The sequence below is a fragment of the Tympanuchus pallidicinctus genome, unplaced genomic scaffold (genome assembly GCF_026119805.1).
Source record: "Tympanuchus pallidicinctus isolate F22 unplaced genomic scaffold, pur_lepc_1.0 scaffold18, whole genome shotgun sequence".
Lineage (NCBI taxonomy): Eukaryota > Metazoa > Chordata > Aves > Galliformes > Phasianidae > Tympanuchus > Tympanuchus pallidicinctus.
This window is the reverse complement of record NW_026294699.1, coordinates 11651981-11679128: the sequence shown is the minus strand read 5'-3', so window position 1 is coordinate 11679128 and position 27148 is coordinate 11651981. Positions and strand designations below refer to the sequence as shown.

General features: G+C 39.2%; 1 protein-coding gene across 4 annotated transcripts in view; it reads left to right on the top strand.

The window, feature by feature from the left end:
* The first annotated feature begins 232 nt into the window (after window positions 1-232).
* Window positions 233-27148, top strand: part of SDK1 (sidekick cell adhesion molecule 1) — a 359812-nt gene continuing 332896 nt past the window's right edge. For 3 of the 4 annotated variants that reach the window (XM_052679608.1, XM_052679609.1, XM_052679606.1), the window contains exon 1: window positions 233-1789. In XM_052679608.1, the coding sequence (XP_052535568.1) occupies window positions 1300-1789 (490 nt within the window). In that variant the 5' untranslated portion in view covers window positions 233-1299. Of the gene's footprint in view, window positions 1790-11941; window positions 12018-27148 lie in introns of those variants that run through there. The other variant, XM_052679610.1, reaches the window with a different exon arrangement.

Below are 27148 nucleotides of genomic sequence, written 5' to 3'. Positions count from 1 at the left end.
CTGCAGCACGGAGCGGAGCGGTGTGGAGGTGCGGGGGGAGCGCGAGGCGGCCAACGGGGGAGGGGACGGCCGGGCTGGGGCTGAGGGGGGTGAGAAAAGTTCAGTCCGCCTTTAGGAGGCGGGGGGAGCACCGGCGGGTGGGGGGGGAGGAGGGGTTCGTTGGCTCAACTTCAAGCTGAGGTGCTTTGTTTTTAACTTGCATCCCGGGTGTCCGCCCGGCAGAGCTACCCTTTCTGTTTGGTGTGCGTGTGGGGGGAGGGGATCTCCCACGAAACTTTTCCCTTTACGGAAGGCGGGACTGGAACAATACCCGATGCATTGTTTGAACGCGAAGACCTTCGGCGCTTCTTTTTTTTCCCCTTTGAATGCGCTCCCATTGCCGCCGCCGCGGTGCTAGCGCGTTGCTTTCGTGTTTACAGCCGCTGCGAGGAAAGAGCCGCCCGGCAGAGCGAGCACAGCCGACAGCCAGAGCAGCCGGGCGGATTTCACCTTGTTGCTGTTTGTTTCGGGAGATGTCGCTCCCCCCCGCCCCGGAGGCCGCCCAGCTGCGGGTTGGCTCCGCTGCTGCGTCCGTAGCCGGGCAGAAGCGGAACGCGTTACGTGCGAGAGGTGATTGATTTTCTTGTTGTTTTTTTTTTTTTTGGTCGCCCTGCGAAGAGGAGGAAACCGGCGCCAATCTTGGAGGAGGAGGGAAATACGACCGGCTGAGCTTTTCCCTACCTCGGGCTGAACGTGAGTTCAGGTGACGCCGCCGCCGGCCTGCGGCTGTTTCACGGCACGGCCGGCTGCAATCAGTGCCGGAGCCGCTCGCTTTACCTCACGAGGACCCTTCAGCCCCTTCTATTGACGGGAGAGATTTGTATCCAGAGGAAAATCGGATTAATATAAACTATGCGGAGCTTGGCGGGGATATCTGGAGACTAACCTGTCTGCATGGCTAATCTTGAAATTGTCTGAAATAAATCCTCGGCGCAAGGAAGAGCGAGATACTTTCAATTAGTATTTTTTTTTTCCCTGTTGGTGCTTTTCTTCCCACCCCTTTACACGAGTTTAACCCTTCAGCTCCGAGGTTTTTGTGGGAGAATGGGACACATGCCGGAAGATTCCCTACGTCTGGTGAATATCACAGGGGTAACAGTTGCCGTCATCCTTGCGGTATGAAAGGTGCTGTGGGGATGTGTGCTGCTGGCTGAGATGGATCCATCCTTCTGTGTTGCTGTTAGCAATGTGCCGAAGATCCGGATTTACTGAAGTACTGACGCCAATAAACTTGCTCCTTCCCTGTTGAAGGCATTGGATATGACAGCGCGGAGAAACATGTGTTTCACATTTCTGACTGGTTGTTTCGGTGCAGTCAATACTTCCACAAGAAACATTGACTTCGTGGGTAATTATAATACGGTGAGGCACACAGAGTGCTGCTTTCAGGCTGCATGCAAAGTGAGCACAAATCAAAGAGCCCTCGGTTCCTGTGAAGTGGGGCTTTCTGTTCCCCCAAAACTCCGGGGCAAAGGCAGCTGGCGATGTTCCCAGTCCACCAAAGAGAGCCTGGCCTCGGGGTGCCGAGTGAGCGATGACCAAAGCGCTGTCAGGAGTGGCAGGCAGTCGGATCGGATGGGGATCAGTGAGGCAGCGATGGTTGGAAGGGAGCTGGATCGTGAAATTATTGCCCGGAGGAATAGCAGGCGAGACGAAATGATGATGAAGTTAAACTTCTGTTTCTTCTTCTGTCGACGATGGTGGGCGTTTCTGTTGCTACAGCTCCACATGTTGCAAGCGCTGGCACAAGGTAAGGCTAGAGACATTTTTGTTTATAGAAATGTTGCATCTGCCTTCCAAGAGGAAAGCGGTTTTACTCGGGTAAAGATATACATTTTCACTTTGTTCCTGTCAGAGGGAAACTGCAGAATTTGCAGGGAGTTGATTTCATGCAGGAACAGTCATTCATTATGCACGATTCTTTCTTGATGGAGCAAGGATTTGCAGATTGTATCTGCATGTTTCCTTTTCTCATCCTCCTATCCTTCCTCTATCCCCATCTCCCACAAAGAATCAATGGCTTATCAGGACCGAATCTACGCTTGTATTTATTTCAGTCTGTCTGTGTGTTTCTGTGTTTTTTTGACTCAGGCAGCAGAAGAGTTAACTGCTAGTTGTGTGTGTTTAAAAACACTGCACTGAGATAAGTTACTAGGAGAAGGGGACTCATAAATCCGCCTACTAGAACTAAAGCAGGGCATGTAAAAGGAATTCTTTAAGCATATGAGTGCTATTCTATGTGAACCTTGGTTCGAGCATTGTTCGTTTCTTTTGGATTGCCAAGTAACATTTACCCGAGACAAAAACTGCAATTGATTCGTATCTGAGCATTTCCACATCAGAGATCCTTGCAGTCAAATGAGTCACTTGTAAACGCAGGGTCAGAGCCGACCAATAGACGTTAAATATCAAGTGTCCGTCACTGTGCATGTAAATTCCCTTCTCAAGAAATAAAAAATTGTCAAACGAAGCTTAATTCTTAATAATCCTTTGACAGAGCAGGCGATAAATGGCAGGCAGGAGCATTACAGTTGGCTGCTGTAACGTGCTGAACAAACGCAGCTTTCACTTTCTTTGCTGGGCTGAGTTTTGTTGCAGTGTGCATTGTCTGGCTGGAGTGGTGTGTCGTACAACGCAGGGCTGTGTCGTGTGGGACGAGGAGTTGGTTATTGCAGCGGAAGTTCATACTCCGTGTAGGAGAATGGTCTTTGTTTTTTAGTTCTTTGTTGTCGGGTATTTCAGAGGGAACAACGGTGCATTCAGCTTTAATAGCTGGATGGGCTGCTGAGTTGAGGGTTGCAGAGCCAAGTCTGCAGTAGTTTGCCTGCTCAGGGTTTACTGCTGCACCTTTGAAAAGTTTGGAGCCTCAGGATACAGAAGGATTTTAATCCGGTGTTTAAAAATGGACTCCACCCCAAGAAATCTTTTTCAGCGCTTTGTTTATGCTGTCATTGCCATTCCCAAAGTGCTTATGCAGAGGCCTGCAAGCCCTAACAGGATATTGTTATCCTGAAACAAGGCATACCTGAAATAATTCTCCCCTCAAATTACAATTCACGTAACTTTTCTTTTTTTCCTTTTGGTGGTTGTTGACAGATGCCAGAGTGACGCTTAGGTTTGGAAGACAAGCACAGATTATTCTTGAAGCATACATTAAAAATGTAGAGAGTTTTCATTTAAGGCAGTTGTAAGGGCAAGTTATTCAGGAAGCAGTGCAGATGTTGTGTAAAACAGTTTTCTGTGGCTGAGTAATAATCCAACAATCTAATTGGATCACAAAGTGAGTTGAAACTTTTTTTTCGGCACAAACTATGACAAAAATATTCTGATAGAGTATTTCAGATTGCTGAGCACATGCAGTAGTGTTGGTCCTATCTCTAGGAGTTACAGGATAAGAGAAGTCCTTAAGAAAAGTCCTAACACCAAGTTGGCTTGTGTCCATCTGTGACCAAGGGATGGGTGGGATGGGATGTGAAGAGAGTGAGATGTGTTATTTCTGAGCAATATTGGTGTGGGTAAAGGTGTGCAGTTTAGAAAACATTAAGCAATGAATGAAGAAAAAAATAAAATACGTTGTTCCTCTTGATATAGTGCAAAAAATGCAGGTAGGTCTTTAAAAATTGGTTGACTCACAAAGCTACGTGAAGGTCTTAATGCTCAGTGCTTTTCACAAATGTCATATTTATTTCTAAGTCACGGTTCTCTTTGCTCTCTGAGTTCAAATGGAGTCTGAAACATTCATCATTGCCAAAATTTAGAGAGATGATGACAATTTTTACTGACGTCCTTCTTGAAAATAGAAATTCTGGTACAATCTCAAAAGCTTTGCATTGGATTGATGTGATCTTGTGCAGGAAAGAATTCTATGGCTCCAATCTTACTGTGTGACAGAGAAAATGAACGTTCTAAATATACAGGCCACAGTTGTCTGTGATGAGAATCTCATAATACTATGCTGTAACCAGCTAATGTTTCTGTAACAATTACTTAAGCATTAAAGTAATAAGTATACTCAAATACAAGTTCTAAATGCTATGGAAATGTGTTAGGTACAGTCATTGAGATTAAGTACGTTGTTCTGTAAAGTGAATGGAAGAAAATATTTTCAGCTCCAAAAGGTTGTCTGAGTATTCTCTAGACTTGAATGATCATCTGTGTTAAAGCAGATCTAGAGGCAAACAGTAGGTGAAATCACTTGTAAATTCATTTTGCACTTAGATTTTCAGCTTCTCCGTCTTCTCTAGCAGTTGTGTTATATAGTTGGTTATAATGACTTATATGATTGCTTTTTCCTTTTCCAAGTAAATTTAATTATTATGAATCATATGTTGGCTTACGGTACGCAATAACAATTTTTTCCCCAAACCTCACTACAGTTAGTGCAGTCCTTCTGGTAGTGGAAGAAGCTGATGGATGAGCAATGCGATGGCCTGTTCCATAGCACAGCCCAGAGCTGTGCTCCCACTGCTCTTCTGGTTGCAGGTCTTGCATAGACACCCCTCATACTGTGTGCATGTCTCACCCTGCTTACCACACTGGTCCATCTGTGAATGTGAAATGTCATGAAAATTAGTGTGTAAGAGTCTGAATACTGCAACATATAGAAGTAAGGAGATGTCTGTTATCTTCTGCCATGATGCCTCTCTCTATGGCATGTTTGTTAAACGTGAGTATTAGATGCTAGCTAGCCTTAAGTCATTGTGTGTCATCAAGTAGTGGTGAGGTGCTAACTGATAATCACCATAATTATCAAATTAGAATTTGCAGGGTGATGGGAGAAGTGAATCATTTGCACGTGGTAACTGCTGTGCTTGGGAGAACGTTATCCTGCAGTGACCTCCAGCTCAGGGGTCTCTCAGGCCTTTGCATGGTCCTGTTGAATACACAGAGCTCTTTGCAGATTGGAATATTGGTTACATGTGAGGCTAACGAACACTGATGGCTTCTGCATTATGAAATGTTCACTGAAATGCTAGACTGTTTGCGTGAAAATAGGAAAATTCTGCTTATTTGAAGAGATTGGAAGCTGCTGGAAGTTACTCTGCATGTTTTAATTGATTTAAGTACCTGTGAATGTCTTATTTTGTTGAAGAATAAAAGATACGTAGAAAATATACTCCTTTTGGATTGATGGTTGTAGTCCAGAATGATTTTGAAATAGAAAAAGCCAGTTCATAGCTTTAAGTTTCTCTAACAGGAGATGGTTATCTTCAAATATTAAGAAAGAGAAGCTTGTCTGATTTTTCTTATTTTAACAGCAATGGAAGAGTAATCTTTTCATGCCACTTGCTGAAATCTATAATTCAGCATTCTACAAGGACTTGAATGCATATTTAAGGTGGTATTGATATCTGTTATGTTTTGACAGAAGCAGTGATATGGGAGGTAGTAGAAAATGCTGCCTGCTTTTTAAATTCAAATATCTGATCTTTTGCTACTTATAAAGGTCTGAAATGTTTTCAAGAAAATTTCCTACTGTGTTTGATGTTCAGAGATGATCAGCTACCTGCATAGAGCAGTGAGGTGTTGGAAGGACAGGGAGACATTTAGATGTGAGCATGGTATTTGCCATTATGAATTACATGTTGAATGATGCATTTCTAATTCCAAAAGATTCTGCTGCTATTTATTGGAAATTCATTCTTGTGTACTGGATTTAGTTGTGTTCCCTTTCTTTAGAATAACGTTTTAAATATGTAATAGTTTTTTTTTTTTTTTTTTTTTTTTTTTTTAGCAGATTAATTATTTGGATTTGTAATTATAATACTAATAAATGGATTTGAAGGAGGAGTTACAATCTCGGTCTAAAGAGAAATGGAATGGAGAGAGCAGAATTTTTCTGTGGCAATATCCAACTTTTAACTCTCTCTGCTGTGGTAAATGTGAGTTTGCTTCCTCTGCTTATCTTTGGCTGAAATATTACTTCCTCTCAATATTTCTGAAAGCAAGTTTAAAGAGATACATATCTGCCAACATTTAAAGTGCACCGCTTCAGAGAGTTTCTTGAGAGTGCACTGTTATTGTGCAATTAGAGAGGCAGCAAGACTGTACACAGGTTGCTCCAAAAGTAACGCCTCCCATTTATTTCCATGGAAACTGCAACATTTTCCAAGAGCACAATAATGCTATTTGCTAGAGCAAATTCTCAGCTACAAAACACTATTTTTCAATGTAGTCACCACCATTAGCTCTGCGTTTTTGCTACTGATGAACAAAAGCCAGCCTGTCATACCGGTACAAATCAGAGGCAGCCTGCTGTGCTGCTGCTGAAACGCACCACCCACCACCTCACTGTGCTCACGTCCACCATTTGGTCTCCATAAACATTCAGCATCAATGAATGTCAGTGGGTGCAATTTTTTCCACATTTGTCTGCACACCTTTGCTCCATCTGCGCTTTCATGTCAGCCTCTGCTTTGTCAGACAGGCGCTCTGCTGCCGTCTGTCATGTGGCAACGTGGAACAAAATATTGACAGGAAGGTTCAACTTCTACTGCTGTATAACCAACATCCGCCTCTGATGTCATGGGGCAACATAATAAAACAGGAGGCATTACTTTTGGAGCAGCCTTATATAGTCTATCTAGGATCTGTTCATACATCACCAGAAGATACTTAGATCAGGAGTAGTGCAGGTGTGGAGGGAGATTGGGGTGGTTTATCCCAGAGTTCTGCAGTGTGTCTTTCACATCACTCAAGAAAAAAGAAAGGGAATGAGTGCTCCTGCTCATAGTCCTTGGAAGGCTGTTGTGGAAGGCTCTGTTATCTCTGGGTATTTTGAACAACAAAGACAAGTACTGACTAATATTTGGAAGATTATCTGGCTGATTAGACAAACCATGGAAGTTTTAATAAGAAGTCTTATGGTGAATAATTACGAAGCTGTGTGAAGGTCTTGGACTTTTAGATGTCTCAAAGGGGAATTTTTTGTTTTCTGTTCTTAAGGGCACACACCTGCGTATCTTTAAAGCACTGTTGATGAAAATAAAATGTTCTCAACCATTTAGCAACTTTGCGTACAGCTTTACCTGAGCATCAGTTCTGAAGGGGCTGCTTTCTTGATTCACCTGGGCCTTTTTGCTGTAACGAGTCTGTGGGCAGACTGAAAGCAATCAGATTCCATGCAGATCAAACCCCTGTTTGTGCTGAGTTCATTGTGGTATGAGCTTTTTCAACTGTATATGCAGAAGTCCTTTACATATATAAATATCTATTGTATTTAAATACCTTTTGGTGAGCAAACTGATGATTTGTTGATCCCTTTGTGGTCTCCAGAATAGTTTTCTTCTTGAAACTGTGTCAACTAGGATAACTTTCACCAAGATTTGCTCAGAGGTGGAAAATGCCAGAACTAAGGTAGCTTGTACATCTTTAATCCGCATTTCTCATGCATGAGCATAATGGTTAAGTTTGAGTTGGTACATAATGTTTTACTGTCTTACCCTAGTTAGAAGCTAAGAATGCTGCTCACTGATCAGTTTTTCAGTGTTTTGTTTTCTTGTCGGTGCTCGGCCCCATCTTTCATTTACTTGAAATGTTTTAAATTAAGCACAAGAAGACTTTTGTGTGTTTTAAAGGAAGAACTGTTAGCAGCTATGGCATTGCATTGGATTAGACTGCTTATAGTTATTACAGCTGGAAAGCAGGTGGTTCGTGAGTGTTGCTTTCTGTGTGTGAGTGACTATAGAGTATTTTCTACTGAATAAAGGCTCTTCTCTCCACGTGCCTCAGACAACCCTTCACTCCCATATAGCTCATGCAGAACAAAAATATCACTCCATGAAAGATTTGTTTCTGCAGAAGTTGGGGTCCCTGGCTGTTCCAGCCTGTGATGATGTTGGTTGTCTTACTGAGAAGTTCAGACAACTTCGTGATTTTTATTCCCTTGGAAAAAATTCTTATTCACATGTTGTCAATTTAACTCTGTTAAACTGCAGATTTCTTATGGGAACTGTAGTGTTATCTCAGTTCATTGGTTATGAATAGGTAAGAAATACATGCAATGATTTTTTTTCCATTTTATTTATTTATTTTGCACCTAAGTAAAACTTTCAGATAAACTGTGGACATGATCTTTGAAACATTACCTCCCCAGAATATCCAGTGCATTCTGTAGGAATTAGGTCATGTTGCGTTTGCAGTTGGAATTCAAAGGGTTATGTGGCTGAGAAGGTAAGAACCTTTATTTTAGCACATGCATTGACTTCATTACTTTTAAACTACTCTGACTGCTTTTGTAAGATCTGTACATTATGCAGATTCTTGGCTTCTAGACATGCATGTTATTTGTGTTAGAGTATTTCTGTATTTCTGATTTATCTAGTCACTTCTTGTTCTGTCATTGCTGCTAAAGACGATAAAGCTGTTACTATATAGACTACATGATAGCTTGTTGCTAATCATATGTTTTATCTGTAAAATGTCCAGTGTTACAACTTGCACCTCACCAATATCAAAAATAGGGGCTTTGGGAAGCTAAGCATTTGTAAAGCTAATGTTCAGCTGGCTTTGCTCCCTGAGCTAGCTGAAACTGGGCTCACTCATCTACCAGGGACAGTGCAACAGCAGTGATGGGAATACGTGGCCATAGCATGTGGTCCTGGCAGCCATCGCTAAGATCAGGGGGAACTGCGAGAGAACTTTCGGGTACAGACAAAATACAAGAGAATTGCACTGCCTAATGAAGGAGCATTTGGAGGCTGGTGCTCCTGGAGAGAAAATAGGAAGGTTAGTACTTTCCTGTGGTGGTTTAGAGGACTTAACTTTGGATTTCTTTTCTGAAAGACACTTTAAGGGAATTCCTCCCTTTGTTAGAAGGAGGCTTATAAAGGAAGTACTAAAGTTAAGCAATGCAAATATTCCTCTTAATCCCCTTATATATAAATTCTTGAGATCTATGAAGTGAAAAATGTTTTTTTCCTCTGTCTTGTCTACTTAAGTTGCAAATTTCACAGGTGCTACTTTTTAACGCTTGCATCTAACCTGCAGACTCAGCAGGTAAAAACGTTGATAGTGGCTCCAACTGATAAAATTAAGCCTTTAGCACTACTTTATGCAAAATGTGGGAGTGGATTGTGCAATCTTATGGTATGTCACCGCGTTCAGATAAGTTGTGAAGTGTTGTTCTTGATAAACGATAAAGAATTTATATTTTTTAGGCAGATAACTTGAATCTTTCATCCTGTTTTTCACATTTCCATTTGCTATTGCAGCAGTCTGAGGAGAAAGTTGATTCTGGTAGATAAATCATTATCCCTTAGGTCTCTTTAAATCACTTTATGGTCTTTCAAGCAGTAAGCCATATTTTTTTTAAATAAACTCCTAGGTCTAACAAGTTATCTAAAAAATAATTTGTTAGGTATAGCACTCTTGGACTAGAAAGTAGAGAGTAATGATACATAACTCCAGTACATGTTGCTAAAATGGTCCCACATTGATTCCTGGATGAAGCCGAGTTTGTGACTCATTACTACACAGAAATCAGAAGATCTGATAGCCCCTACTTCCATCCTCAGATTCATGTTTATCTAGCTGTATATGTTGTGGCTTTGACAAGTGCTTTTGGCATTGAGTTCATAGGAAATCTGTTCAGTAGCATTACAGCCTAGTAAGAATACTACTGAGAATGAAATGAAACTACAATTTGATTATGCCTAACATCTGGACATACAGAAGAAGATGCATTTTATTATACTGTTTGCTCAACCAACATTTTTGTCTAATGCAGCAGTCATTGTTGTCTTCCTTGCACGCTGGAGAACATCCTTTATTTCTTATTACTTATTTGAGAGGAAGTGCAGAGGACATTCACAACTAAGTGCTTCTTAAATAACTAGTTTGGTATGCAGGGATCAGAAACGAAATGTATAGCACCATGGCATGCATTGAAAGGTGGTGTGATATTGTAACATGGAACAAATGGAAAGTGATGCGCTGCTGCAGTACTGAAATGGGTACGAGAAGGGAAGGGAATTATCTAACAGTGTCTCTGAATACGTGTATTTAAATATGTGGATAATTTTGTTTTTAAGTTCTCTTGAATCTGTGCCACTGACTTTTGCTGACTGTTTGGGACTATTTTCTTCCTTCGTCATCAAGAAACTGACTGATTCTGACCAATCACACTAATGCTGTTTTGCAGAAGAGTAGCCTTATGCATTTTTCTCTACTGTCCTCACAAAGGAGAAACTCTTTCCATCGATGTCACTTCAAATCTGCAAGAACTCCATTTTTCTGTGATGCATACAAAAAGCTTTCCTGTTATGTTGTTAACAATGTGATGGAAACTCTGCTGTCCAGGTTGATGAGGACTGTCTAATTCTTTGTGTGTGTGCCCATCTGTGTGTCTCACTGCTGTCCTGTTTTGTATTGTCTTCTCTCCTGGAAATAGCGTGCAAGACTCAAGAACTATTCCTCAGAGGTCTGTGCTCTCTGCTCTTGAAAAGAACACATATTTTATGTAATAACTTCCTGACATTCGTAGACTGAGTGAAAGTATTTCCTATTCACAAAGCCTAATTGTACTACTGCTAGTTATCCGTACAAGTTTCTTACAAGTTTTCTACGTTCAAGTTTCTTACAAACATAATTCTCATCATCTGTATTCTGAATGTAACTGTATCTTCTAATCCCCAAAACTTGAACACCTAGTTAGAGCACACTGCTGTCAATAAAAGTTGTTGTGCTTGGTAAATTTGAAGACTGCAAATCTTATTGTGTTACAGAATTCAGGTGAGTTCTAAAACTTAATTTTGTAATTCTCAAATTCCTGGTGTTGTACTATTAAAAATGAACCAAAAAACTGGTGAAGTAGGTAGTGAGAAAATGTAACATGGCTCTGCATGGACATTCCTATTCTCACAAGCAGAAATGAATACTTTTTATCTGTAACAATCTAGAATTGAAGCTTGATGCCTGCAAAATAGTTTTCACCAATAAACATTATCACCTTCAGCCTTAATGCTCTTTGACTGAACAGAGTAAAACACTTTTAAAAAAAAATTAATACATTTGACATCATTCTGAATACATCTATTTTAATATTTCCTTTCTGTAGGCAATTTCCTCTGTAATTTGGCAGTCAGTGAGGAGAGACACAAACAAGTAAAACCGACAAACGTCACTGTAAAACCAAAAACTGCCAGCAGAGGAAGCTTTTGGCAGATAGAGCTTTTAAAATTATTTCAGATATAATTGTGTCTTCCCCTAAGTGGCTGAGACCAAAAGACAACTTGGTGTAGCCATGATAGTCTTTGGTCTAGGTTCTACTCTCACTGAGGTATAACCAAGTAGGATTGTGTTTTCATTGTCCATTAAATTCTTAGTTTCGTTTTGGTAGTTATTAAATGAAGGATATCCTTTGGAGAGTAAGTAGGAGTTATTTTTCTATCTTAGAAATGGCAAAATACAAAAGCTTTCACCCACTAATAAGCAGAATAACAAAGGCAAGTGATTTATAAGTCTGGTTTGGTGGCAGATCAATTAGTAGACAATATTTTACTCTGTCTCAGCTTTATCACTGTCAATGTAGTTCTCAGTTAGGGAAGAGCCACTCCACTGTGGTATATTCTGATCTTAGCTGAAGTTCCATGTGCAGAAGTTTTGCATGCATCATGGGCATCTGTAGCTGGATGCTAACTGAGCTCTTGATCACTTGGCTGACTTGGGAAGCACAGGAGTAACTGTCAGCTTGTGCTTGTACAGTCAGAAAGACTTATTAGGTTAAGAAATGATCAGTGTATGAGAACTGCTGAATCATGGCCTGAACCACTGATTGATCACCTGGGGAAAGGATCCGGACAGCCCTGGGAGCACAGGTGAAGGCAATTTTATGTGATCAGAAAGGGGGGGAGAGGGGGGAGCCTGGCTGCACCTCTCTTAGACCTCATTTAAAGGCTGACTGCCACTGGGGAAGGATCTCTGGTTGGAGATCCCTCCCTTGTGGAGTTGCTCCTGCTAGCTGAGATCTTCAGAGATGGGTGAGTACCTTTCCTTTCCCTTTGTTCCATTCACACTGCTCCCTTTGTTATTACACCTCCTGTATTGCTATTCCACTGCATTGATCTTTCTGATTGTTACAATCAGTGGTGCATTTTATTATTTAATAGCTGTTCTGATGGTTTATACAAACAAGGTCAATTTGTTTGTATCGTAAATAAAAAATAAAGTGGTGAGTAATCTTGTATTTTCACTCTTCCATGTGTGCAGATGTCTGTTTCCTTACAAGAGCTCTTAGCATTCTAAATAACCTTCTGTAGAGCTGCTCAACTTCATAACTATTGATAAATCAACTTTTGTGCAAATGTTCATTGCAGTGGAGGGTGAGCTGTCACTTTATTAGAATTAATGGCATAGGTACTCATGTTGACTTGAAATTCACTGCAGCATGAAAGTGAATAGGTGTTGGTGCTTTGGTAAACTGTGGCACATTGCACATTTTTTATAACCAATTAGAGAGTGTTGGTATTGGGCTTGTGCAGTGCATCTGGTTGTCACTTACACTTGAATGTTGAATTTAATCAACATCCAAATCAGTGTGTTTACTGGAAGAATTCTGTTTAAACCATTAACATGTGCCAAAGGCTGTGGGTATTGCTTGTGAAATAAAGAAAATGTTTGCTACTGTTTTATTACAAGACAAGATACAGTGCTTTTCCAGGAACATGACTGCTTTGACTGAAAGACCTCCCAAAACCAATATGGGAGATGCCAGGTATGGATTTCCTCTAATTCAGTCAAATCTTACATCCCATGTGAAAGGCAGATTCAATTTCATGCATATTTGCAGCTCTCAGTTACTTTTCCAGATATCCAAGTCTGAGCTGCCTTGAGATTCTGGAAAAGTGGCTACATGCTGAATAAACTGTGTTCATGCTTGGTTGGTCAGATGCTGTGAGGCAAATAAAACACAAGACAGAACTATTCAGAGCTCATGTAATAAACCTGCTGGTAGAATGTACTGTGTGCATGAAGAGCTGTCTTTTGTGATTGATACACTGAAATTTTCAGTCTCCAGTGTGTTTCATCCCTGTGAAGCTCTCTTATTGGTTCTTGTAAGAACTTCTTCTGTTTTGGCTAATTTTGCAGACAAAGTGTTACTTCTGCATAGAGCAAGGTTTGAAATTAACGTATTACTATATGATTTCTGATTTACTTAATTGCATTTTCCAAAATAGGATTTAAGTGACTCTGCCCTATTTTGAGTAAATCTTCTTTATCGGGTTACTTTAACATATCTGAAAGAATGTTTTGTGTCATTTGGCATTCAGTTGAATAACTGTACTCTTGCAGGTTTTTTTTGGCTATGTGACAGTTCAGAACTATAGCTCTCAGCATGGAGTGTAAGATGGAAAATTTTGTCCTAATAATAATTTCCACCCTCGATTCCTTCTCCCTACTCAATTGCCTTCACTTGATTACCTAAATTCTGCTGACAGGAGTGACGTGGTGATAAAGAAAAGGGGGAAAAAGAGAAATGGAAATAAGGTACAGAAATAGTCTGAGTAATGTGCCCATCCTTAGCTGAGTCCAGCTGACAACGTCTGTTATTGCAAACAGGTGTAGTTTGGAAGTTTCCTCCTTTCTTTAGCAAGATTGGTTTGTTCCCATTTTGTATAAAGTTATCAGAACTCATTTTAAAATCTTCTGATATTTAAGTTGAAATGCTTCACTTCTTGCAATGTTTAAGTGTTAAACAGCTCATCCTGCTGTGTGCAGTAAATAGGTATTGTCCACTCCTTTCAGACTTCTCCTACAGCTATATGTATTTTTTTTTTTTTTTTTTAACAGCAGTGATAAACTGGAATGTATTCTAAGAATTTGAGCTTCCCCCTCCATTTTGGTCACAGTTGTTGCTATTGTGCAGCATAGTGCTCCTTTGTAACCTTTTAGTTGTCTGAGACTATGTGTAAATGATACTGAAATTATCTAAAAAGTTGTCACCTTAATAAATCTTAAGATGCTATTTGTAAGTTAAATGACAGACAAAAGTTGCACTATTTTTGGTTCAGATATGGACATGAATATCAATATGTTGTGTTATATGTCCTGTTGTAATTTACTTTAGGGGTATCAAATTAATTTTTGTGATTTAATTATATGTGCTGCTGGATTTCGTATTCCTAAGCAAAACTTGTGTTTTTGCATCAATATAGTTTCATTTTCTACCTTGTATATTGACAAAGAGACTATCTGGAATTGCATGGTCTTAAGTGGAGACCGCAGATCTCATTAATCTGCATTGTGAAACGTAATAACATTGGAGTCAAAACACTTGGGGTTATTCAATTACTGGCTGTGCTTTTCCATAGCTCTGTGTAGCAGTTCTGTCAGAAACAAAGCGTTCAGATCTTCCAGATGTATCATTTTTGAAGAACAGCTGAAGGCAACAGGTTTCAAGCTCTGAGTCCTTAATAAAGGGTGAACAATTACCACTATCGGTCATTCATTAAGTGTGCTATTAAATTTGTAGGTAAAAAATGAAGTGCATTAGTACATTTTTGTGTGGCACAAAAGAGGTGTTAGATTTTTTTTTCCTTATACAGAACATTTCTGCTGTATCTTGGACCTTGTACTATTCTACAGCTAATTACAGCAAATCCTTTTAATAGGGGGAACTAATGACCACCTGAACTAATGTCTTAAAATGGAAGGTTAAGGTTTGTATGGCTGGGTTCAACATAAAAACCGATGTAATTTTACAAATAAAATAGTGTGTTTAAAAGTAGTTGATGTAAATTTAGCCAGTATTCAGTAAAGCTTACATATTGGAAAAAGATTCTCCGAAATGGTGAGTTTTAGTTAATATTTTGGAAGTTGTGACTGTAACATTCCTAATAGTTCTGCTCTATGCTTTTAAAAGCTTCGGTTGAGCTGGGACAGTTTGAAAACTTTTCCAGCAGAGTAATCAACATACGCTGTAGGGGTAACTGATCAGTGTTGTTGAAGTTACACAGATTAATCCCAATGAAGTTCTTTAATGTCATTTTGTAAATTGCACTCTTCTTAATGTCAGTCTCATCTAATTTTTATTTATTTATTTATTTTTTTTTTGCACAGAAGCAAATGTGTTTCTTTTTGTGTGGAAAAAGGGTGGATGTGCTTTGGCAGGTTTCAGGAATGGAGAAATTTCTCCATCCGCTCTGGCTGCTAATGGGTTGTAACGCCCTTCAGAGGCAAAAAGTCAGTTGATACGTGAGTCTTTTGTGATGTGAATACTTGTCTTTTGGGTAACTAGTTTTTACAGTCACTCATAATAAAGCCAAGGAGTCCTGCATTATGTTTGATTAGTATATATATGTATTTTTAAAAAAGATTAATTCGGGCTCTGTGTGAGAGACTTCAGAGAATAAATGGAACCAGGTTGTTGAGATCAAAAGCAGGAAAGAAATAATAAATAGAAGTTCTATCAGAACCAGGGAACGGCAAGACGTGAGACTGTATCTTCACGTGTGTTGTTGAGTAAAAACATGAGTATATTTTGATGAATGTTGCTTACAAGGTACACAGAACAGCTTGATATCTCACCAAGTTAATGTGAAATAGTTGATAGAATTAATTTCCTTCTTTTCAGATCTGAAGTCTTAAACGTAGTTGATTAGGCATTCTTTGTTCTTTTTCCCATTGCTTGCTTGTATTTGTTCCCAGTAGAAGGATTTCTATTAGCAGAAGGGATGTTCTCTGTGGGAGACAATAGAGCTGCTGCATAAATGACTTCTTTCTTACTGGAAGATGAAGAATCTTTCTAGAGTTCTTAACTATGAATTCCCAATACTGTCCTTGTGGGCAGGGAGTAGAATAAATATCTCAGGAATTGAAAGTTACAAGAAAAAGAAATATATAAATTGAAAAAAATAAATGAATGGGAAAAATACCAAGGGCTGCTGCAGGGGTTTTGTAAGAGGAGCAGTCTGTGGGCACTCCAAAGGAGTAATTATGAAGGCTACGTTGTTTTCTCTTTCCCACCCTTCAGTGTCTCAGTTCCAATTACTTTAGCCTGTTTATCAAAATGAATATCTGATCTTTGAGTCTGCTTGTAAACCACAAGTTTCTCCTGTTATACGATTGGTGTTGCACTCAAGTATGGCACGTTCCATCACTCTTTCAAGGGGTTTTAATTTAACAGATATCTTGTGCTGGTTACCTCCTGATCTGCATTGGTTTTATGAATGGAGGTAGATAGAAGAGTTTTATTTGGTTACTGCCATTGGAATGGCAGATAAATCCTTTATTGTTTACCTTTTTGTATGTCCTAATGACTACTTGATCTCCTTGGGTCCTGCTTCTCTTCATTGCATCTTTTAGTAAGTTCTAGACAAATAACCGCCTTTCAAGTCACAAAAGTCTGCAAGTGTTGGTGAAGGTAAAGATGTTGCATTGATGCTGGAAGTAAAAAATTGCTCAGGAATACTTTTATAACTGGTTAGAATCTTTGAAAACAAAAGAATTCTTTTTTTTCCTCTCAGACATTGACTTAAACAGGGCCGTCAGTTTGAGTTTGGTTTGCAATAGCACATATATGGCATGGAAATCAACAAGTGATAATAAACTTGGAAGCATATAATGCCAATTTTAATAGCTTCTCTTTGCAGAAGATTTGTGCTTGATGCTGCGGGGCACAGGTTATCCAGTAACAAGGAAAATAGAGCAATGTCCATTGTTTGCTTGATTGTCTCTTTAACTTTTAGAGCTGGCAACTGCTTCAAGTATCTGCCTGATTCTGATTGTTTGCTCATTAGAATGAGGTTCCTCTTATGTCTTTGTCCCAGATTCTTTTGTAATATGTTGTCTCCTTTCACTGTCAAAGAACTTTAAAAAACCATTATTTGAAAATGTAACAATTATAGATAGAACAAATGACCTGCAGTGTTTAACATGAGAGAAATGAAATATTTATTATGTTGTAGGCTTAATGCTGAGCAGTAACAATATTAATAGGAATTTAAAAATTTAATATTACTAACTGTATAAAAAGATTGTTAGGAAGAATATGAAAAGTAATATATAAATACTTTTTTTTAATATGCCTTCAGTTAAACATTTTTCTGTTTCTACTTCTATTTCAGAAAGTTCTTGCCAGAAAGCTAAATATTTATAGAAATAAGAATCTTGATTATTAAATGATAGACTTTTTAGGCCAGTGTTTAAGTAGTAATTTTCATAATTATGTGTGTGGAAAGTAGCTAGATGAGGGGAGAAAAATGAAATTTGGTTTAATTATAGTTTGATCAGATTTCTTTATTTTAGAACTTAGAAAATCAGACTTGATAAATTATTTCAGCTGTGCTTATAAGTAACTGTGTGCTCTTTTGCTTGGCTCCTGATTCTGCTACGTTATCAGGGGAGGAATGTTTTCTTTTTTTGTTTCTTTTTTTCTGGGTTGCTCAGGAGGCAATGAAGAATGAGAGCGATGAGTGCTGAATCCTCCTGTCTGCATCCTTATGCATAGTTGCTCCCTAGGATTTAAGTGTGTTTCAAATTCCCCAGCACCACAGAACAGGCAGTTCTGGGCTTTGTTATGTGGTGAGATCTAGGATAGCTTTGTTCCCTCATGGAAGCAAGGTCAAATGTCAACTGTTGCTTGTCATTGCAATCAGTATAGCTAGCCCAGTATGTGGTTCATTAGATGCTCATAATAGCATGCAATAATCTCAGAACTTTCTGTTCTTGTCTGAGCATCCAGAGACATGATGGATTTATTTCCTGATTTACTAAAATGCACCAGCACAGAAAATACATCATGTTACATAGAATTTCTTGAACGGATTTACCTACTTGTTAAATGCCTTAGTAGTTATCTTAAGCTGAAACACAGTATATAAGCCATAGGATTGAAATGCAGTAGTTAACTCAAAAATTAATATTTCTAAGGCAGGAGGTTGGAAGAATCTTACAGCTTCCTGGCTTTTTGAACTCTTAGAACTCTCTGCAGTGGAACTGTTGCATTAAATAGCACTCTGTCTCTTTATGCTGGAATTTTATAATGCTGCTATCAAGAATGTCTATTTGAAAGTAATTAGCATCCAGGTTTCCAAAATTAAACCTTGGATGTTGATGATGTGCATATATCTATGACTGCAGTGTCTTGAAGGAGCCAGCAAAAGTATCATCCCCCAGAAGCTTAGCAGACCACAGGAGTTGCTTCATGAACAGAAATGTGAAAAACTGATTGGCCATGAAGTTTTAGAGTGCATGAGGTGTAGGCAGAGTATGGGATGCTTGAACAGCACGGTCCCATTTTATGTCCTCCTGAAATGGTGAGGATTTGTGTTTCTTTGTTTCCCAGTGCTTCTCGTAATGCTTTGTGGGAAGGGCTTGAGTCACCTTCACTGTCCTTAGTAGCGTTCAGATTTGCAGACAAAAGAATCAGGTGGCTGAACTGGAAGTTCTCAGGATGTCGATGCTCTGAAGGCCACGTGTAACAGTGTGGCCAAGCTCCTTTGCATGCATCTTTTTCAGCTGTCAGTGGAGTAACTGTAGCACTCGTATGCTGATGTTTGCGATTCTGTTTCTTCACCAAGTGTCCTTTCCTTGTTATGTTTGGCAGATGATACCTTTGTGGATCAGTAATTTTTAGTAGCTACTTATTTTGTTGTTATTTTTCAATTTTGCATTTATTTTGTTTCCTATGCTTTTTATTATTCCTCCTTTGCTTCTTGATTGTACTCCCAAGCTAATTGTGATTGAAGATTCTTCACTGGATTTAGGAATTGACTCATGCAACTTTCCTCCACTGCCTCCTGTACTTTTTATGGTTTTGTTTGTTTGTTGAACTAAAGATTTCTCCTTTTTTTGTTTCCTTTCTCCTTAGAACTTGGAATGGCTATCTCCATAGGATTCTGGCTAAAAGAAAATGTGTGCATGTATTTTATTTGGTGGCTGGTGAGAATAATAATAATTTAAAAACTAGGCCTGGCTTTCTGCTTTCTTTGTATTACAGTTCATTATTGTGATTTTCAATCATAGAATTTACTTTATTAGTCTAAAATGTTTTTGGGTGTCCATTGGTAGCCTGAAGTGTAACTGGATCAGGTTTAATGAGCTCGAGAACCATGAACAATTTTACTGGCTGTTTGAATCAGGTAAATGGATGGACGTGGTGTTAGAAAACAGAGTCATAGAATCACCAAGGTTGGAAAAGGTCTCCAAGATCATCCAGCCCAACCAGCAAAACGAGCCTTGCCTGCTGTTTTTGGTCACCATAAAAACGGAATTTCTTTCATTTCAATTTCTGTCATTTTTAGAACCTGCAGTAAATTAGTGCATAGAAGTTTCCTGCTGAAAACCATTCATATCCATGCTATGTGTATCTGAAATACAGATTATCTGTAGCCATTTTTTCCTTTCTAACAGCCATTTGAGTGGTAGTGGTCAATATGTTTCCCTGTAGGTTAGGCTACATTTAAAATTGTTGCCTCGAGATACTGGATAGTTATTGCTGCTATGTTACAAGCTCTGTAGGCTATCACCACTTCTTAATTTGATTGTACTACATACTTTATGCATGACATCATCAGTACTAGAAGTGCAGGGTAGCCATAGTTTGTAGAGTATTTAGCTTACTGGATAAAAATGCTTCAATGACTATTTTAGATGAGTCAGCTTTAATTATAGCATCTGCAGATATTGCATGAATGTTGTTTTATATGAAATGATTTTTCTGCAGAAGTAATTCTGTGATGTAGTAGTTGAGAATCCATCCAATGATTTTTGGGTCACTTCATTTCTGTCAGTTTCAGCTCCTTTTCACCCAGTTTCTTCCCCTCCGCTACCAAAGAAAAAAATTATTCCAGTTATTTTAATAGAGTTGCTGGGATTTCTCTTCTTTAAAAAACAAACAAACAAAAAACCAAGTAGCCTTTTTTATTATGTGCAACAATCATGTACTGATGTGAAAATGCCTTGTAGAGCTGTACAGCAGGCCTATTTCAGCTGCTGGAAGCTTTACCATTACTGTGACAACAACTGATGGTCATCAGACATTTCACTGTACCTAAAAAAAAAAAAAATTTACAGAATTAAATTATAATGTGGGCAAAGACTTATTCATCTAAAACAGTTTTTTGTAAATGCGATAGCAGACAATGATATTTTATCTATTTTATAATATGACAAAATCCAATGGAAGAAAAATAGGTTTTCATTTGTATATTTCTGTGTTACTGGAAAGCTATTTGGGGAAATTAAAGTTTGTTGTTAGCTGTGAGAGTATAAAAGAGCAGTGCAATAATGCTCCTCTGGATATAGTGCTTGCTTCCTGGAAGCTATTAATTCTATTACAGTTTATTAGTGATGCATCATAAAGTGCGTATGAAGATGACATTACTCTCAGCCTAACAAAAGAAAATTATAAAGACAGGAGTAAGAACAAAAATTTTTGAAGATGGTTTGGCTGGAGTTTGCTGCAGACTTTTCATGGCATTGTTAATTATAGGAAAATCTGCTGCTTGGAGTTATGGATTCTCAAAACAAAAGCCATGTTAATGGATAAAATCAGACTTGTTATCAAAAGGAGTTTTATCATTATTTTTTTTTTCCCCAGTAATTTAACTATTGATCTAAAGTTATTTTTAGTCTGACTTTCACATTTTGGAAGTGTTTGTCAGAGAAATGCAAGCACTTTGTGAAGAGTCTTGGATAACAAATTATGTTCCTGCTAGGCAAATTATGTATTTAACTCATATAGAGTTTCCACTGGCAAGCTATTCTGATATTGATGTAAAATTAGGCTAGCTTAATTATACATTATCACCAAAGGCAATTTAACAAAGTACGTGTGGGATATGTTGAAATACTTGTTAGTCTATCAACTTTGTAGAGAACCACATCTTCAGGTGGTAGACAAATATTTTTATATTTTTCCACTTTGAAAGTTTATGACCTTAATAAAGGTAGGCATGGCTTGCTAACTATCCATTAGTTCAGTTTTTAATAATGTTTATATTGGTCTTCAGCTGAAAGCAAATGCCTTTAATTGTTGATCAGCTAGCTTTACGTTTCAGATGTTTTCAGATATATCCAGTGCTGGTTTGAAAGTTCGATTTTTAGATGCACAATTAGACGTTTGCCAGAGGCACATGCAAGGAATGCTGGATTTCAGTTAGAAACTGAGGAGTTATTTATTTAGTTCATGTCCCACTTAGTTTTGAACTTGGAGTGTTTTGGGCTGTTGTGACCATCACCAAACTGACGCTTCTGCCTTATCTTAGACCAGGTGGATTTCTGCTAGACGTTAACATTACAGGTTGGAAGGAGGAATTTGCAGTTGTTGACATTTTGCATAATATCAGATGTTATTCCCTCTCAGATCTTTTCTACTGCATGGAATTTAATTTCTTTGATCCTGTTAAAGAAGAGCAGAAAAGTATACTGTAGAGAGAGAAAAATGATTTTACAAATAACAAGAAATTTTCCATATTTGCATTACTTAAGATGCATTTTTGTCTTATAAATATGCTGATCTTTAGAAGTCGCGTCTGGTATGACATATGGAATATAATTTTGTTTCAGTTCTTTGACATCAGCCTAGTTACTGTTACATAAAAGTGTGTGATTGGCAGGGAAATGAGTATGTTCAATGACATGGATCTTGCAAGACTTTGGGAGGTATCTGGGGTATTCATCTGTAGGCAGCTGTTTGATGAGGGTCCCGTTAATTGTATGTTTGTTCCTTTGCAGAGAGCTCTTCCTTTTGGTCCGTTTGGGCTGATGGAAAATCTGCTGATGAACAGTGAATGAAAGAATCAAGCTCAGTTAAACATATGTTTATATTTGAAGTAGTTTTATGAGAAGGGGCTATTTAACTTAGAAGTAATTAAGATGATTTTCTTAGGGTGATGGAGCAGCGCCAAGCAGGAAAAAAAAAAAGCAACAGAAATTGAAGAGATCAGCTGAAATTGCTCTTTAATCATCAGTCAGGGCTTAGTTACATGCAAGTACAATATTGATACAAATCCATATATTAAGTTGCTTGCCTATCAAAACAAGGTAGAAACATGGAAATTGTGTGTTGGAAGCAGGTCCTGGACACACCAGCTTGAAACACCTTCAGGGACTGGTTGTGAGACTGTTAACTCGCATCACCAAGCCCTGCAAAGGACTGTGCTAACAGCATATCAGCATGGATGATCACGGGGAAATACCTTTGTATTTATTAGCATGCAAGTAGCTGTGATGTAAGAAGGCTTCTCAAGTATTTATGTATAAGCAAGTGATTCAGCTCTTTAGGTGGGACTCTGAGTCTTTGAGAATAGGATTTCTAACCAACTCTTCTTTAGCCTCTTAGCTCCAGGTAACCTTACATCTAACATTTTCCACTCCTTGCTGTTACTTGCCACTGAGAATCTCAAGTGCTCAGTTCTTTTCAATTACGACACTGAAGTTGTACTTGAACTGCTCAAAATAGTTACCTAAAAGTTAGGTATATCATAAACCCCTTTGTGAATTGGGGGCTATATTGTAAATATTAGTGACTGTCTTGTTAACACAATCTATTCAGTGCTTTCTGTTCAAGTTAGAAGCAGTTGGGTACTGGTAGATGGATTCTTCCGTCTTCTCTTACAAACTTTTTCTCCATCCCAACAAGAGATGCTCATTAAGGCAGGGAGTGCTGACTACAGGCTGTTTGACTCTTGGCATTCAAGGGTTCTTTGCTGGGAACTGATAATGAAGAACAGTCCAAGAACTAATTTATTATTCTTGGTTTTGGAAGATTGATTTGATTATGATTGTTATACAGCTGAATTCTATCCCCAAATCATTGAGCAATGATTCCATACAGTTTTAATAAAACTAATGAAAAAAAATACTGTTTATAGGCCCAATTCAGTGTAATACTTCAGCAAAAGCTTAATTTCAAGTACATGAGAAGTGATATTATTGGTAACTCAAGCATTCCTTGTTTTGCTGAAGTTGGATCATCTTTTTTGCATTAAAAAAAAATTCCCTTCACAATGAAAAGTTTCTGTAAATTATTCTTAGTAAGTGGAAAACGTCCTATTAGACTTGCTTGGTTTTGCTCTAGATTTTTTTTATTAGATTTTAAGCAACATGTAGGATTTCTTCTACTTTTGATCCACTGGTTAAATATTTATTTAACAGTAAATAACTGGCAGGAGCCTTACTGAAGTTTTTTTTTCTTTTTTTTTCCAAGTGTTTCTCCTCCATAATGAGTCATTATTATTTTTTTTTTTTAACTAAAGTCTGTACTCTCATTTTCTCTTAACATAAAGTGATCTATGCTTAGTGAGATGAAAACTCAAGCTGATCTTAGGGTAATAGACTGTTGAGGTGTGGCTGTGATTCACTTGCCAGCTCTGTGCCTCTCAGAGGACACGCAGGTAAGAAGTATTACTTGCCAGAGCCTGTAAGGCACGAGGTCGTAATTGCCCTGACCAGCCTCACCTGGCACTTCCAGCCCACAACCTCTGTCCCTGTGCCCTGGAGCCCATTTAGCCTCAAGGCTGGCAAGTTGGCTCTCATTAGAGGTCTGCTGTAGATGTGTTCATCCCCTGGGTGGATCTCTACCCTGTGTGGTAGCTGCTTTGTCCCTCAGCTGTGTGGGAACGTGTGCTTAGAGCTGTTCCTGTCCATAGCTACTTTTAATGTCTCTTGTATTGTTTGGGGCTGTCAGCAGACTCTGTCACCTGTGCCTTCTCCTGCCTGCTGTGCTCGTGTGCTGTAGGACAAGATACAGAATGTGCTGTGTGTTTAAAGTCGAGTTTGTTTTTAAAAACTAAAAGCTAACTAAAATACGTGATTAATGGGCTGAGATGAGAGGCTGGGGGAGCGGCCTTGCTTTGAGGGAAAGGGAAGGTTCAGCAGTATGTTCTCCTGGGCTATGGCAGGATCAGTAATACCAAAGCAATTCCTGAACGATATTAATCTGTTTTCTAAACACTTCAATAAAGGAGATTCCAGAGATTCTACTGTCAATCTGTCTACTACTTAATTATGCAACGTGTGAAGACTGTGTTTCTTGAGTCTAATTGCTCTTGTTGCTACTAGTACTCCAGGTTGCCAAAGTAGATGGTATTTCAGATGCCTGCTACACAAAATCCTTTTCTGTTTCATGGTTTTGATGAGCCTAAGCTTCCTGAATTGAAATTTGAAGGGAACTGAGTTACTGTTTGTTAATAAAGTAAGCAAAAATCCAAAATGTGTCCTGAAGAGATTATGCAGCCAAGTTTTGGGAAGCCTCTGGGGAATTTGGAGAGTGCTAGGGAAGAGCTAGCAACTGGGACTGTCGTTTATTAAAACAAAAACCAGTAAAACTTGCTGTAGTCACCTGCACTTCTGCAGCCCTCAGTCAGGTAGAAAGGTGGAGAGGTTTCATGCTTCTTTCAGACTTGATTCCTGTAAGTCAGGTGTGGTTTCTGCCTTTTTTTAGGATTTTCCTGCGGTCTATTTTGGAGGTCGGAAATCAGAATCCTTCAGTTCTGAATGTGTTTGCTAGTATTAAACTGCCTTCCCTACAGTATACCTTAGGACTGTTCGGCTGGGTTTCAGTGTTTATTGAAATTCTGCGTGTGGCTCAGGCTCAAAATCACATTGTTTATCTGGAAGAAAACAATGTGTTCATGTGCAGGGAGGAGCAGTGTGCAATCGTGGAGGAAAAATGTATCAGAGCAGGGTTTAAAGAGATGAAGTGGAGCCAAAGAGCAGAAGTGTGCTCTTTTAGAACGTGATGGGCTTCTGTGTTAAATACAAAGCGATATTTCTGCAAAGGAAGCTGTTAGCAGAAAGGAGTGGAGTCCCTATTTCAGGAGAAGCTAGAAGGTCAGAAAGCCAAGATAAGCTTGAAATCCTAAAATCCGGAGAATGTTCAAGAGTAGGAGGAAGATGCAAGGGAATTGGCAAATGGATGATAATTGTTTGCCTGTTTATTCTTATTTCATACTTCAGGAAAAGTCACACGTTAAAGGAACTGTGAAATCACTTTGTTCTTCAGTTCTCACCTTTCGCTAGAGGAAGTGAGCTGTGTAACAGAGCAGCTTATGGCTTTGGAGCTCTGGAGAGCATAAAGGTGTTCGAGTATCTACCGTTCACTGGAAGTCTGAGAGGGTTTTGTTGTCAGCTCCAGTTCTATTTCTGCCAAAGGAATCGGGAAGTTCAGAAATTTACCAGAAGAAAAAGAACAGCTGGCACCGCTGTCATCTGAATGAAACTTTGTGGGTGTACGAGTCGAACGGGGTGAGGAGGCAGCGCGGTGAGAACGCCGAGGGAGAAACCCACGGAGCGCCGACCCGCAGCACTCGTGGGCAGCGAGCTCGGCGCCCGGGAGCGCCGCCAGAGGGCGCCAGAGGGCCGGGCCCCGGGGCTGAGGTGCGAGCCCGGGCGCCGCGGGATGCGCCCAGCTACGGCGTGAGGGGACCTCCGGCGACGGGGATGCGCCAGGAGATTCGAGGGAGTGCACAGTGCAACCTACAGAAGAGTGGTTAGATGAATGGCTGCGCAATGGATAGTAAAAAAAGTCGTATGTGGCTGTATGTGTGAAGTTAGGGAGATGAACGATTTTATGTAGCTTAATGTGTGATAAGCGCTTAGAACTTGAAAGTAGTCACAAGATGATGCTTTAAAATTACTATTTGGGTTGTCTTCTGTCTTCTCCTTCAATCCAAGAGAGATACAGACTAATCCAACAAGTAATCTAAGATCATGATAACCCTTTTGATCTCTCATAAAGACACTTTTCCCTCTCCCCTCTTATTTATGTGCTCTGATTATGACTTTTTTTGAGGGGAGATGTTTAGCCTGTTGAAGGATCACTGATGAGGTAGGGATTACAGAATGCTGTTTTGGATACCCTGTAATCTGCTGGCTGTCCAGCTATCTTGAGAAAAAACGACCTCAGAACATGGCTTTTACATTTCAAAGAAGGCAATACTTCAGACAAGATCCTCCATGGCATTCAATACACAGCTGAGGTCCCAGTTACTTTAATAGGGTCGGAGTGTTCTTGCAACTTGACTTTTCTGTTATCCTTCATCCATCTCTGGCAGTTTGGATGGAACAATGGAGGGTATACAATGCAGTTTATTTGCCTGTCTACTGGTGTCAAAATGAGCAAAGGTGCTGTTGTACTTGAAAGCTCAGCTCAATTAGTTGAGAAAAGATTTTCTTATATACAACGTCAAGGCTGTCACTGTGAGAGTCATTCATGAGAAACTGTGTACTTATCTGAAGTGTTTCTGAAGGCTGAGGAAGCCTAGCTTGGTATGTTTTTAATCCCCAGTCAATACATGTGCAGTGTTAGGTGAGGAGCTGTAGATGTTGAGCCATACCTGTGAAGATTTGGCTTTCTGGGTAGACAAGTTAATGGTACGCTGTGAGTGAGCTGGTTTTGGTCTGCTTCAGTTGACAACTGAAACGAAAAAAACTGTTCCTCACTTATTACCCTTAGGTAATTGTGACGCTTTGTATGGCTTCAGTTTAGGTCAGATTTGTGAATGAGTAAAGTTGGAGATGCCATGGTTTTAGTTGTGCTTATAAGAATTCAAAGATCATCCTTGAGTCTGTAGTTTCTCAGCTTTCAAATTCTCCTTTTACTTCTGAAGTGGAAAGATACAGCAGTGTTTCTAGTTGTTTTCAGGAACGGTTTTGTGCATTGGCATATCTGCTATCTAATGTCTCAGATCTTCTGTGAAGAATTCCATGGCTGACCAATGGGGTGATGTAAAGAATTTCGAATGTATACACTGTGGGTTGAACTTGCAAAAACAAACGCATGCACTGCCAAGTGAAAGGAAGAAAGTTCTGGAAGTGCAGCTGACTCTTGAGTTGAGGTTGCTTTTCTGGATCTGTAGTTTCAGGCAATAAAAGGAAAGCACTGTCAGGTTAGGACACTCCCTTACCCTATGCAGTGAGACTGGTTTATTTTAATTTTACAGTTCCATTTTTTTGTTAGGAAAAAAGAAATACTGAACTCCTTTTACAATTATCGAGGCTTGATCTATTTACTACATGGAGTTCCTCATGTTTAGAAGTTCCAAGAATTCTAAATAAGGCAGCACAAAAAAAGAAAAAAAGGTAATATTAAACTGCATTTTCCCCCATTCTGAAGTGTTCTATAAGCTTTTCTAAGTAACAGTTGTAATTCCACATTATTCTCAGA